Source organism: Macaca nemestrina, chromosome 12, assembly GCF_043159975.1.
Source record: "Macaca nemestrina isolate mMacNem1 chromosome 12, mMacNem.hap1, whole genome shotgun sequence".
In the NCBI taxonomy this organism is placed as follows: domain Eukaryota; kingdom Metazoa; phylum Chordata; class Mammalia; order Primates; family Cercopithecidae; genus Macaca; species Macaca nemestrina.
In genome coordinates, this window is record NC_092136.1 from 120,172,689 (window position 1) to 120,185,724 (window position 13,036).

The 13,036-nt window shown below is 45.1% G+C and overlaps 2 protein-coding genes across 8 annotated transcripts in view; both read left to right on the top strand.

The window, feature by feature from the left end:
- Nucleotides 1–52: 52 nt before the first annotated feature.
- TLCD5 (TLC domain containing 5) lies at nt 53–8,106 on the top strand. Of its 5 annotated transcripts, none has more exons than XM_011732197.2 (3): nt 53–168; nt 2,226–2,425; nt 4,398–8,105. In XM_011732197.2, the coding sequence occupies exons 2-3, from the start codon at nt 2,227–2,229 to the stop codon at nt 4,934–4,936; spliced, it is 738 nt and encodes a 245-aa protein (XP_011730499.1). In that variant the 5' UTR covers nt 53–168; nt 2,226; the 3' UTR covers nt 4,937–8,105. The 5 variants fall into 5 exon arrangements, with proteins under 5 accessions (XP_011730499.1, XP_011730500.1, XP_011730501.1 ...); XM_011732198.2 differs by having other exon boundaries at nt 53–154; XM_011732199.2 differs by lacking the exon at nt 2,226–2,425 and having other exon boundaries at nt 4,398–8,104.
- Nucleotides 8,107–11,311: 3,205 nt separating this feature from the next.
- Nucleotides 11,312–13,036, top strand: part of LOC105476492 (Rho guanine nucleotide exchange factor 12) — a 148,029-nt gene continuing 146,304 nt past the window's right edge. For 2 of the 3 annotated variants that reach the window (XM_071075716.1, XM_071075717.1), the window contains exon 1: nt 11,313–11,591. In XM_071075716.1, coding sequence (XP_070931817.1) covers nt 11,560–11,591 — 32 coding nt within the window. In that variant the 5' untranslated portion in view covers nt 11,313–11,559. Of the gene's footprint in view, nt 11,592–13,036 lie in introns of all 3 variants that reach the window. The other variant, XM_071075718.1, reaches the window with a different exon arrangement.

Sequence of the window (13,036 nt, forward strand, 5' to 3'; positions counted from 1 at the left end):
CTGCGCTCCATCCGCCCAGCCAGCAGGTGCCCCCAGACCCCCGGCTCCTCCTCCGCCGCCGTCACAGCCTCGTCCTCCCCCTCTGGTTCCTCCGCTTCCTGTTGCAGCGATCCGGGCCCGGAGCTGCGGGCGCCCGGGCGCCCGAGGCTTCCCGGTACGCTCCGCCAGGTAACCGCGCGGCGCGAACCGCCCGGCCGGGGTGGGCACCGGGCCCGCGCGGCCCATTGGGGAAGGAGGCGGCAGAGGGCCCGGGGTGGCCTCGGAAGGGGAGCGGGCCTCCTACTGCCTCGGGCGCCCGAGGCCTTCCTGCGCCAAGCTGCGGCGCCAGCCGGATGCAGGGATAACGGTGCCTGGCTCCGGCTCTTGGTCCGGGCGTGGCCGAGCGTCGCAGGCACGGCGGCGCGGAGATGCGATCGCCGTCCCTGCGAGGCCCCGGGACCCGCGCTCACCGCCAGCCACGCCAGCTCCAAGGCTCCTGCTCGCCAGTCTGGCCCTGGAACGGGAGAAACCAGGAGAGGAGCCTTGGACCTTTGAGCGGCGATGGCCTTCCAAATGCCCTTCCGTTCTTTGGCAAAAACCAAGAGCAAAAAGCCGAAACTCACACAGGGAGTTCCCAAGGTCATAGAGTTGTGTCTGCCATTTACGAATGTCTGTTCTTTTATTTAAGTGATTGTAAATGGGCTGCTGTTTTCTCTGTTCTGCCAAGGAATTAGGATTCAGAGGACTCTAAAAATACTAATAGGCATATCCAAATGAGCTGATCCGCATTACTGGCCAGTGACCCTGGCCTTTAGAAGGAGATAGGGGAGGGCAGTTCTCTTCACGCGGGATACTTTGTATTTCTGGCCCTTACTCTGAGAATTGGCCTTGATATTTTACAAAGTTTATTTCAGAACTCCATGTCAGAACTGGACCAGACTGTAGAGTTCTCCAGTCCTAGTCTCTTTCTTTCCTTTCCCTTCCTCTCCTTCCTTCTCCTCCTCCTCCTTATTTTCTTTTCTTTCTTTCTTTCTTTTTTTTTAAACTGGGGTTCTAGAGGTTAAAGTGATTTGCCCACACTCTTATGGCTAGTCTCTCTAGGGGCAGAGACAGAATTGGAACCCAGGTCTATTATGGACACACACTGTTTTCTTGAATGGAAATCTGATTTCAGATGAAAGCTGTACAGGCCTTGACCTTCGTAAAGCGCTTCCCTGGATAGCATTCTTGGGAAGTGGCTTGTGTATTGACTTCCACAGATATTATTTCACTGGTCAGAATAAGGTTAAGCAATAAGCATAACCATGCAGACTATTTCTGCTGAGATGAAGCAGATATCTGATATGTTTTTGACTTTTTATTTGTACGTTTCAGTGGAGGAGCTAATGAATACTAGTAACAACATTTTGCTCATTTTTAGGTTTTTGGTCCTGTGTGACTAAATTGACTCAGTTATAGCTGTTCTTGTCCTAACGTATTTGTCACCAGTACAGCTTTCTGGCGTCATTTCATTTTTAACTGAATAATTGCCTTAAGTATATTTTTAGATCTCAACAAAAACTCCCCACCTCTTGAACCTTAGCATCCTTCTGCTTCACTCTTGGCAAATCTTTGGGTTGGATTTCAGAACGGAATAAAGCCAGGATTTCCCCCCAACCTCCAAGATGTCTGGACTCTTTGTTTAGTTCTATATTTAAGTTTATCCCAAGTTTTGTTTTTGACTGATAAACCTGTGACCCAAATCCAAACCTCAGCTGAATTAAGTATCAGCTTAAAACCATATTAAACTGCCATGTGTCATGTGACCTCTCACAGAAACCAAAGTGGCAGTGTTCTATTTTTTCATGAGTGCTTTTCATTGGGGTCTTTGAACTGTAAAGATATTATTTAATACATGTGCTTTATTATTTGTGTATTATTGCCCAAGCTCAGTCATCACTGGAGGGTTATTATTAACATTTACTTATCATAAAATGTGATGCCAGCCTACCAGCTCAGAGTGCGGTGCCTGGTTTCCAGTTTACAGCATTCACCAGTTGCTAACATGTTATCTCTGAGGAACGTGGAATTATAAATACAGCCATACTTAAATAGAAGATTCTTGGCTGTGTAGATAAGGAAAACAAGATAAGGCAATATTTTTGAACTATTCTATAATAGAAATGAGGACATATACACAAAATGACCCAATGCTGTTTTCTTAGGGTGCATTCTTTGTTTTTCTGGTTTTGGTCTTTTCATCACAGGATGGCATTAGCTCTGTGTCTGCAGGTGCTGTGCAGCCTGTGTGGCTGGCTCTCGCTCTATATTTCTTTCTGCCACCTGAATAAGCACCGAAGCTATGAGTGGAGCTGCCGGCTGGTCACCTTCACCCATGGAGTCCTCTCCATAGGCCTCTCCGCTTATATTGGCTTCATTGATGGCCCATGGCCTTTTACCCACCCAGGTAGGTAGGGGATTTTCCCTTAGGGATTTATGATTTGGGGGTAGTCTTAGAAGCATGGGACTTTTAAACAGAATTTGTACAATATTGAAGAATAATTCCCATTATAATTTTGTCTTGGAATCCTCATTCTTCTTCATTGTTAACTCTGATACTGTTTGTCACTTGTTTCTGCTTTTCATAACTCTCTACTTTTAAAACAAATTTTAAATTGCTTGTTACAATTTAATCAGAAATATAAAAACCATAAAGCCAGTATCAACATGTTCCAAAAGACACAAATAGAACTGTATTATACATATTTTTGTCAACTTGCAACTTTTAATTGACTGTCTACTCAAAAGACAGCATCTTTCCGTGTCTATGTTAAGAGGATGAGATGTTCCTTATCCTATTTGTTACTAGATGTACAAGTGTTACTTTCATAAGTATGCAATTTTTTTTTTTTTGAGACAGAGTCTTGCGCTGTTGCTCAGGCTGGGGTGCAGTGGCTCAATCTCAGCTCACTGCAAGCTCCGCCTCCTGGGTTTGCGCCATTCTCCTGCCTCAGCCTCCTGAGTAGCTGGGACTACAGGTGCCCACCCCCACGCCCGGCTAATTTTTTTGTGTGTTTTTAGTAGAGATGGGGTTTCACCATGTTAGTCAGGATGGTCTCGGTCTCCTGACCTCATGATCCGCCCGCCTCAGCCTCCCAAAGTGCTGGGATTACAGGCTTGAGCCACCGCGCCCGGCCAAGTATGCAAAAATATCACCCCCTTGTATTAATTGGTTGGGGCTGCCAAACACAGTGCCACAGAGTGGGTGGCTTAACCAGGCGTTTATTTTCTTAAAATTCTACTCAAAAGACACCGTCTTTCTATGTCTATGTTAAGAGGATGAGATATTCCTTATCCTTTTTGTTACTAGATGTACAAGTGTTACTTTCATAAATATGCAATTTTTATTAAAATTCTAGAGGCTGCAAGTCCAAGTTCAAGTTGTTAGCAGGGTTGCTTTCTTCTGAGGCCTCTGTCCTTGGCTTGCAGATGGCCGCCCTCCCACTGTGTCCTTCCATGGTCTCCCCTCTGTGTGTGTGTGTGTGTGTGTGTGTGTGTGTGTGTGTGTGTATGCATGCATATCTGTGTCCTAATCCCTTCTTTTAAGGATAACAGTCATATTGGATTACTCTAGTTACCCCATTTTAACCAGATTACCTCTTTAAAGGCCCTATTTCCAAATACACTCACATTCTGAGGTACTACTGGTTAAGGACTTTAGCATATGAATTTGGGGAGGGGGGACACAATGCAGCCCTTAACTCCCCTGGAATATAATTTTTTAAAATATTTCTTTAGCTTCTCTTATCGAATTTCTGAGTTTTCCCCCCAAACTGTCAAACCAATGAAAGCAACTGTTAAGCTTTGTGTTTTATATGAAGGTTCTAAATGGTTTCAAATATGTCAGGTCCTTAAAACCTATGTTCCTGGACATGAGCACACACTAACTTCTGGGGCCCTCTCCAGAATCTACTTTCAGGATAGGTTAGGGCCACTGAGTGTTCAATAACGTAACCCATTAAGCTGAGAAAAAAAAATCTGACATTCAGGAAACCATTATCCAAGAGTCTGGAAATAAATCTTTAGCAGGGTAAAAAAAAAAAAAAAAGTGTAGGATTTTAATTGAAGAAACAAAATAATTGGATTTTATGCTGTTCCACGGAGAGGACACAGATTCTTGCCTGTGTTCACTGAAGGATGCAAACTCATTGAAGTCAGATTCATCAGAACAGCGTTTCCTGAGGTCTGAACATCATTTAGTTTGATAAAGACCTAGATTTTATATTTTAGTCTATCTTTGGCCCTCCTTAAAAAGCACATGCCTGCCATTGTTTTTGTTTTAGTGTTCAGTAAGGTTTGAAAGACAACAACATAGGATCCCTGTGCAAGGTAGCACAATTCCCAGTCACTCACTTTGCTTCCGTCTTGGTTTGTTTCAGGCTCACCCAATACACCTCTCCAAGTTCATGTCCTGTGTCTCACCTTGGGCTACTTCATCTTCGACTTGGGCTGGTGCATCTACTTCCAGTCTGAGGGTGCCTTGATGCTGGCTCATCACACGTTGAGTATCTTGGGCATTATCATGGCCCTTGTGCTTGGGGAATCTGGCACAGAGGTCAATGCAGTCCTCTTTGGAAGTGAGCTTACCAATCCCTTGCTACAGATGCGCTGGTTTCTCCGGGAAACAGGACACTATCACAGTTTCACTGGAGATGTAGTGGACTTCCTCTTTGTGGCTCTGTTCACAGGAGTGAGGATTGGTGTAGGAGCTCGCCTCCTTTTCTGTGAAATGGTCTCCCCCACGCCTAAGTGGTTTGTGAAGGCTGGGGGAGTAGCCATGTATGCTGTGTCTTGGTGTTTCATGTTTAGCATCTGGCGCTTTGCATGGAGGAAGAGCATCAAGAAGTACCATGCTTGGAGAAGCAGGCGGAGTGAGGAACGGCAGCTGAAACACAACGGACATCTCAAAATACACTAGCCAAGGCTTGCTCCAGATTATGGATTGGGTTAAGTCAGCCATGGGAACCAGGTTGGAAATATGACTGTTATGGAATTATGCTTATAACAAACTTAGGTTTCAAAAAAGGGCTAAATTTATTGATCAATTTGGTCAGTCTTCAAGCCGAGCATATATCAGTATTAAAACACCAACTTCTACAGTGGCACAGTTGTCGAAAGTGAGACTACTCCATGGTAGCTGGGAATAAGTCAGAGCTGTGAAGTGAGTACAACTGGCATTTGTTTTCATTTGCGGTGACCCTGGGTCCTCCTGTCCCTGGGAGGTTTGATGTTCAGGCAGTTTAGAAAGGAACTGGAAAAAGATTAGTGCTATTTCTTGTTCCTTTGAGAAGTAACTCTTTCAATAAACACTTATTTCTGCTTTTCATGTATCTATTTATCTAAGTTTACCCCATTTACTATAAAGTGAGGGGCTTTCAGAAAGAGACACGCATTTGGGATTCTGAACATTAGATCGGGGAATTGGGCCACTTAAACAGAGGGGCGTAGGAGGGCGAGAGTGAAACTGTGGCAGCGAGGGGGAGCGTTACTTACTGAACCTCCTATTCCAACTGTGCCAGAGGTGCCCAAGACCACTGCCAGGTTCTATAATTCTCTGGGAGGACTCAGTAGACTCAGCATATAGTCTTATTCATAGTTTTGATTTATTATAGTGAAAAGATTCAAAGAAAAATCGGTAAAAGGAAAAGGCACCTGAGGCAAAGTCTAGGGTAAAGCAAGCATAAGTTTCCAGAGTCCTCTCCCAATGGAATCACACAGGATGTACTTAGTTCCCCTAGCAGTGATTTGTGACAACATGTGAATGGGCTGTCTACTGGACAAGGTCATTACAGACTCAGTGCCCAAGGTTTTTACTGAGGACAGGTCACCTAGGCAGCCTTTCCCTGGCAGATAGCAAAATTCAAGATTTTCAAAAGGAAAGCAGGTGTTCAGCATAAGCCATATTGTTTGCACAAACAGTTCAGACACAGTAAGCCAGTCTTATCAGTTAATGGTGGGAGCCCTTCCAAAATCTGAGTTCCCAAATGCCGGCCAGTGGCCAACCCTGTAATCAGGCCTCTCCAAGGATAGCAGTTTAGGCCTGCTATGTTAACTCTTTTCTGCACAAAACCTGTAGAGTTAGGGCTTTGGATCTGAGATGAATGAAGTGTGGGTAGATTTACTGAGTCCTGTTATATGGGTTCTGCCCTACCAGGAAAACTATGCCAGTTCTCAGGGCTTTTGTGCATTAATCTCCTAGGCATTTGAGGCTATGACTAAATTCCATAGGGATTTATCATGTGGATTCCACTGTGCTTGAGATGGCAGTTTAGATTTCAGCTCTGCTGTACATATTGCAAACTAGAACCAAAGACTTTAAAGTGTGTACTGGCCTCAGGGGGATGAGGTCAATTTTTTTTTTTTTTTTTTTCATTTTAGATACATTCCCTTTTAGTACTCCTGCTTTTCTTATTTTTACTAAAATGGTACCACTCTATGAACAAACTAATACAACAAGGCCAGTCTTGAAAGGAAAAAATAATAATAATTCTTAGTGTGACAGTCTTCAAGAGAAGCAAGAATATAAGCTTAGAACAAGGGGTTAAGAATCAAGAATTCCTGGGTTCTTAGTTTAACTAATTTTGCTACTCACTTGCCAGATCATGTGGATAGGTTACTTGTTTCTTCTTTGCCTGAGTTTAAACCTATTGTGAATGAATGAAATACCCTGTAGTATATTTCATAGAGACATTATGTGGCATTTTATTAATGGAGGTCTTTCTTGTAGGGCTTTTATGAAAACATGAAGTATTTATTTATGTATTTATTATTTATTTTTACCATGTTATTTAAGTCAATGGTGTTTGATTAGCTCAGTGGGTGAGCAAGCATATGGTGCTACTGGAGTCAAAGCTGGTCAGTAGGAAGTGTCAGTTCATTCCATGGCCACTGGTAATCTAATGTAATGAGTGTTTTTTTTTTTTTTTTTTTTTAAAGATGGAGTCTTGCTCTGTCGCCCGGGCTGGAGTGCAGTGGTGTCATCTCGACTTACTGCAACCTCCGCCTTCTGGGTCCAAGTGATTCTCCTGCCTCAGCCTCCCGAGTAGCTGAGACTACAGGCGTGTGCCACCATGCCTGGCTACTTTTTGTATTTTTAGTAGAGACGGGGTTTCACCATATTGGCCAGGCTGGTCTCGAACTCCTGACTTCATTGACCTGCCCGCCTCGGCTTCCCAAAGTGCTGGGATTACAGGTGTGAGCCACCATGTTCAGCCATGAGTGGTCTTGAAAATGGAAAATGGTCTTGGCCACAGAAACCAGGCATGAGGGAGTGGTTGGAATGGTGTAAAGTCATCACTGTTCAGGAAACAGTAACTTTAAATGCATGTTAACAGTGCGTCTTTAAAAATGAATGTCATTTGGTTAAAGAGTTTTGCTGGGCATTGAGATAATCTGACAGCATCTCCACTTCCTGTTTTTTTCTTAATCTCCACTTTTTTTTTTTTCTATGATGAGCGCCCCTAAAAAGCTGGTGAGCTTCTTTCCAACAAAATTGCGGTCAAAGTAGGATGCTGGGGAATGCTGATTTTAGCAAGACTCGTAGAAAAGAGTGGCTTGGCACATAAGCTTAAAAAAACAGAAAAAAAGCTGGCTCTTGAATTTTGGCACAGTGCAACCTGTTCCATACCAGACAAATGAACAGGCTTAATCTGGTACCAATTCTTTTTCTCTCTTACTCCTCAGAAATAAAGGGACTGCAGATATCGTTGTTTTGGGGACACTTTCATGGGACTATATGTAGATTTTTTTGAATGGTGAGAAATATGAATAATCGGTAAGGGGAAGGGAATCCCTCATTTCAGCTTTTCTTGATGTTATTACTAATAACTATGAAAAAACTTCTGAGAGAACAATGTGAACTGAAGATGACTCAGCAGTTAAGATGATGCTAAGTTTTGAAACCACAGGTAAATGAAGGGCTAATGAATGTGTGGTATACTCGGACAAAATGAAGTACTCATTTGCACTGGATTACTATGTAATGATAACGAACACTGTTCAAGAAGGATTTATATTTCCATAAGATTTATACTAAATTTTATAAAAGTAAAACAACTTTTTATAAATCCAGAGTCTGTCTTTATATTTTTGTGGTGGTTTTGCCAACAAGTTAAAAACAGCCTTTTGACCTGTAGAAATGTTGACCTGTATTCATACTTACTAGTGAATATCTCTAATCTGCTGTTCATTATCCATCATTCCCCCTATTTTGTCATTTTGGGGGGTAACAATTGACATACAGAAAACAGTTTGCCAACAGTTCTTGCCAACAAGAACCTCAATGTGTTTCTTGTTCTGCCACCTGTTTGGACACTTGCCTTGAAAATGGTGATGTCAAGTGAGTTGACATCAGACATCATCTGAAGACAGCTGGAGGCCCTGTCTTGAGGACTGTACTACCAATGCCTAAAAGAGTCTGGGACGCATAGTAGATACTTAATAAGCATGTTGAAAGAATGGACAAGAGGATGAGAATGTGGTTTAGAATAATCCCCATTGGAAAACCTCCTCAAAGAGCATGTCCAGTGGATTGGGTCATCAATGTCATTTTTCTAGGTAAAGTAATACTGACCCTGAGGAGTGTGTTCTACCTAGACTGGCTTGACTTTCTGAAGGCATCCATAGTTACAGCCTTTACAACAGTTGAACTGCCAGCAGCTTTAAAGAGGCTTTCAGGTTTTTTGTTTGTTTGTTTCTTTTTTAAATCATCAATGCTTTGTAGGTGACTACAGAGATTTTCCATCATTAAAAAAAAATTAGTTCTGGAATGAATAACCACGGCTTAATTCAATCTTTTGCTTACCATCTTCTGAAGCTTTCCCACAGCAAAATGCCTTCTTTGCTCACAGCTAGAACCGTGGGTCTGTTTAAGTTTGGAAAGATCTTGAAAGCAGCTTGCCAAGAGGTTTTGTATGCAAGGAAGAGAAGGTGAATTAGGAAACTTTCCCAGTTTGTTTTATTCCTGAAGCTTAAGTATTGAGGCTTCCCTCAAGTATTAAGGGAAGAGAGGAACTCATTTTTAAAATGCATGATTTGATGAGTCATTGGGTTCAATTAATTTGATACCTACACTGTAACATTATTAGAATAGGGGAAAATAAGATATTTAATACTTTTAAGAAAGATTTATTAAGTTTGGGAATAAGGTTTGCATTTTGGTCAGTGTGTATATATATATAGAGAGAGAGATGAATGGGATTCGTTCCAGTTACATGTAAACACTCAATTTAAGAGTCTTCAGGGTAGAATTGTCATGCTAGGATACACCAGCAGGTGGCAATGTGTCCTGGTCTCATCATTAGGAAAGTGCCTTGGCTAATCTGCTTCTATTCTTTCCAAAAATAAACATTACAAAATTAGCTGGCTGTGCCTTGAACCTAAAAATCGAGCAATAAAGAGTCGTCTCTGGCCTCTGTTTATCTTTTCCTTTTTTTTTTCCACCCCCCCGTTCTAACTAACGTCAGTGTGAGCTCATGCCTCTATTCGGGGATAATGATCCTTTCATGAACTGTTGTGGAATGACTTTTTGCAACAGCATTGTTAAGAGGTAATTGTTTCCTCTCTCCACATCCACTGTTTATTAGATTTGATTTGCTACTTGGATTCCACAAAATGGCTGAAATTCCTTGCCACCAACATAGGTTTACGCTCAAAAGTCTGAAAATAGTTGGATAAAGGGAATAGCCTCTTTAGACGTTTGCAGGCAGAACTGAAGAACTGCATTATACGTGGTACCTAAATTGCCATAATACTGAATTATTCAATCATAAAACTAGATGGGTATCTAAATCTCTCTACCCAGAAGGGGAAAAAAACGAAAAAACGTTTGGAACCCTTCAGAGAGAACCGTAATGCTATTTACTGGATAAATATACTTCATTTTCTTCTCCCATTTCTTTCCACAACACGCTTGTTAAGTCGCCATGCAAAGCACCATGCCTTCTCAATTTGGCAAATAACACATTTCATTTTGCCAAGGCAAAAACAGCCTAAAAGCAATATTTATACCGAGAAGCCCTGGCTGCAGTCCCCAGCTGCTCTCCCTCAGCCCTGCGCCTCCCGCTCCCGCCGCGCTCTCCCCCCGGAGCCGGCAGGTGCCCAGGTGAGCGGGGCCTGCGGAGGCAGCGAGGGGCGCCGGCCGGGCACTGGTAGAACGCTTGCAGCCAGAAGGCAGGAGAGAGAGTACATTCCCTTAAGGAATAAAAGTTTCCAGGACAAGGGGGGCTGGTAATTTCCAAAGAGCCTCCCAGCACGATGTCCTAGGGATCTGGGGGGCGCTCTCAGGAGGTCTCTGGTGAAAGTAGACTTAGTACAAACTGGCCTCGAAAGACAACGTCTCGGCACTCAGGGGCCCAGGCGCCGCGGGAGGTTGGTGGGCCTCCCGGGGCTGCACGGGTCCCACCTCCCTCCGCCCCGCAGGACTACTTTTCCGCTCCCCCAAACAGGGCTCCGGCGGAGGCGTCCTTACAAGGGCGGGAGCGCAGCCCTGAGCGGCGGAGGGATCCCGGGTGAGGCGGCTTCCCGAAGTCAGAGGGGAGGGGGCCAAAAAAGTCGGCGGGGGACGGGAAGCGCGAGCTCGCGCCGGACGCGGCCAGGGCCGGGAAGCCAGAACCGGAACCGGAACCCGCGCGCGCGCCCGCGTTTGCGCGGCCCCCACCGCCGCCGGCCTCCTCCGCTGTCTGCGCGCGCTCCCGCGAGGGCCTCCAGAACCCGGCGAGCCGGCCCTGCGCGGGGAGAAGCCGCCGCCTCCGCCTCCGCCTCCCGGACCAGGGCTTCCAGGCCGGGCCGGACGGGCATCTCCCGCCCCTCGCGGGGAGCGTCGGGGAGGAGCCGCCGCCTCTGGCGACTGCGGAAGAGTCCGGGCCTCAAAGGGATGGGGAGCAGCCCGCGGCGCTGAGAGACCGGGGTCCCTGTCACCTCGGGCCGCGGGACCCTCCCCCGGCGCCCGCGGCTAGTCCCAGCACCGGGAGCCTGGTGGGGGCGGCGAGCAGAGGAGGAGCCCCGGGCCCGGGACATGGAACCGCGCGAGCCCGGCGCGGGACGGCCGGAGACGCGGCCAACGCTGCGGCCAGGAGCAGCCGGCAGCCCCAGATAGAGAGCCGGGAGGGAGGGCCCCGGCCCTTGCCGCGGCGGGGAGTTCGAGGCCCCGAGACTCCGGAGGAGGAGCCGACACCCGTCCCAGAGCTGATCCCGCCCCAGCCCCGGCGGGAGTCGCGGGTCCCCTTCCCACGGCGCGCGGACTTCTCTCTCTGAGGAAGTTTCTCCTTGTGCCTTCTGGAGGATTTGTCGCTAGCTCGACTCACTCTGGACTGACTCGCTCCCTGGCTTTCTCAGTTTGTTTTGGGAGATAACTTGTTTTCCTCCAACCCGCATCCGTTGACCCCTTCCAATCGGATGGTCTAGATGACTGAATGGAGTTTTGAGTTGGACTTTTGTGTCCCTGACGGAGTTGGGCCTGATCCCAGAGCACTGGGGGTGGGGAGGAGGTGTTACTGTAAAATGCAAGTTGGATAAAAGGAGGACCTCTCGCCAAGGGCCCCAATGAGTGGCACACAGTCTACTATCACCGACAGGTTGGTATGAATTCCTCCTTCGCTCGGCCTCCCGGAATCGGGCCCGACCTAGCAGGGGAGTCAGATTGTCTTTGGCCAGCGAAGTTGACAGGCAGAGGAAAGAGGGTTGTTTCGGAGCAGTGCAGTTAGCCTGGGGTTGCTGCCGAGTTATCCAGTTGATTGGCTTTTGGAAATGTAATTTTTCCGGAGAGAAACTTCCCTCCCGATTCTCAGAGAAGGGGGAGGCAAAACCATTATTGTGGTTTTCCGCCTGTAGTGTGCATTAGGATTGTGTACTCGTCTGGAAATCAGAGGAGAAGGTCATTTTGGGTGAAGGTCGGTGCCTGAAGTCGGCTTGGTATTGGTGTATTATTTCTCAGCTTTAGCCCTGTCCTGCAGTAGGTTCTCAAGACAATTACATTTTATGAATTTCTACCTGTGAACTTAATGTTGAGCCTACTGCATGGTGACCTGGGAACTTGATCTCTTTGAGATGTTGACCTGCACAGTGTTTAATTATTATCTAATAACTTTCCAGAATGTTGACATTACCAGTAAATCACAGGTTCTTGCTGGAAGCAATGTCCAGGAGCTGAAGAAATGAGGGTAAATCATGGGATTTGCTTTTAATTCTTGTATTTAAATATTTCATCTTCCAGAAACACTTGGCGTTTAAGAGAGATAAACCGTAAGCATAGTATAAGCGCGCAGCTGAATTTGTTGAGTTCTGTGTCTGTCCTTTATAGCACTTACCAGTGTTGCATGGTGGTGTGTGGCGAATGGAGCTAGACCATGTGTGGTTGAAGTACAGTTTGCTTATCCTAAGTTACTTTTGTTTATAGGGCAAGGGATAAAAAGTATATTGATTCCTTGACCACATTTCATTTCTCAATTTCATTATGACACTGCATGCCAGTCCGAAATGTCAGCTTGCTTTATTTTTAAGTTAATCTTCAAATTATTATATCATGAAAAAATAGATCAAGTAACTGAATTAGAGGGTCAAAGCTCTTTGATAAAAAGTGCAACAATAGTGCTTCTGCACAAAGTAGTCTAATTTCCTAATAAGAGTTTTACCCAATTGTAAGACTCATTTGTTGATTTTAAAAGGGCCAAATTCCATTATCATACCATAACAGCTACTCCAGAAACAGAACTTCCTCTTCCTGTTGATGCTTTCCAGCATCACATGAATGTTCACTTAAAAGAGTCCGTTAAATATTTAAAGCATTTATATTTACTCTTTGTGTATTTTTCAAAGTGGGTTTTCATTTTCAATGAAATAATTTTTAACTTTTCCAAGAATACACTTATTGTAAGTATTGACAATGCTTATCTTGCTTTCTTCTGGTTATCCCCATTTTTCCCCTTTCAGGGTGTTTCACTTCTGAGAAGTCACTTTTACCGGTGTGGGGATAATTGTTTTCCTGGTTCATTCAATTATGGCTCTTTCTGTTGAGCCTGTA

Coding starts and splice junctions, on each gene's coding strand:
- TLCD5 (XM_011732196.2), top strand. CDS start 2,161: ATGACCCAATGCTGTTTTCTTAGGGTGCATTCTTTGTTTTTCTGGTTT. Junction 2,426..4,397: donor ATGGCCTTTTACCCACCCAG/GTAGGTAGGGGA, acceptor GGTTTGTTTCAG/GCTCACCCAATACACCTCTC.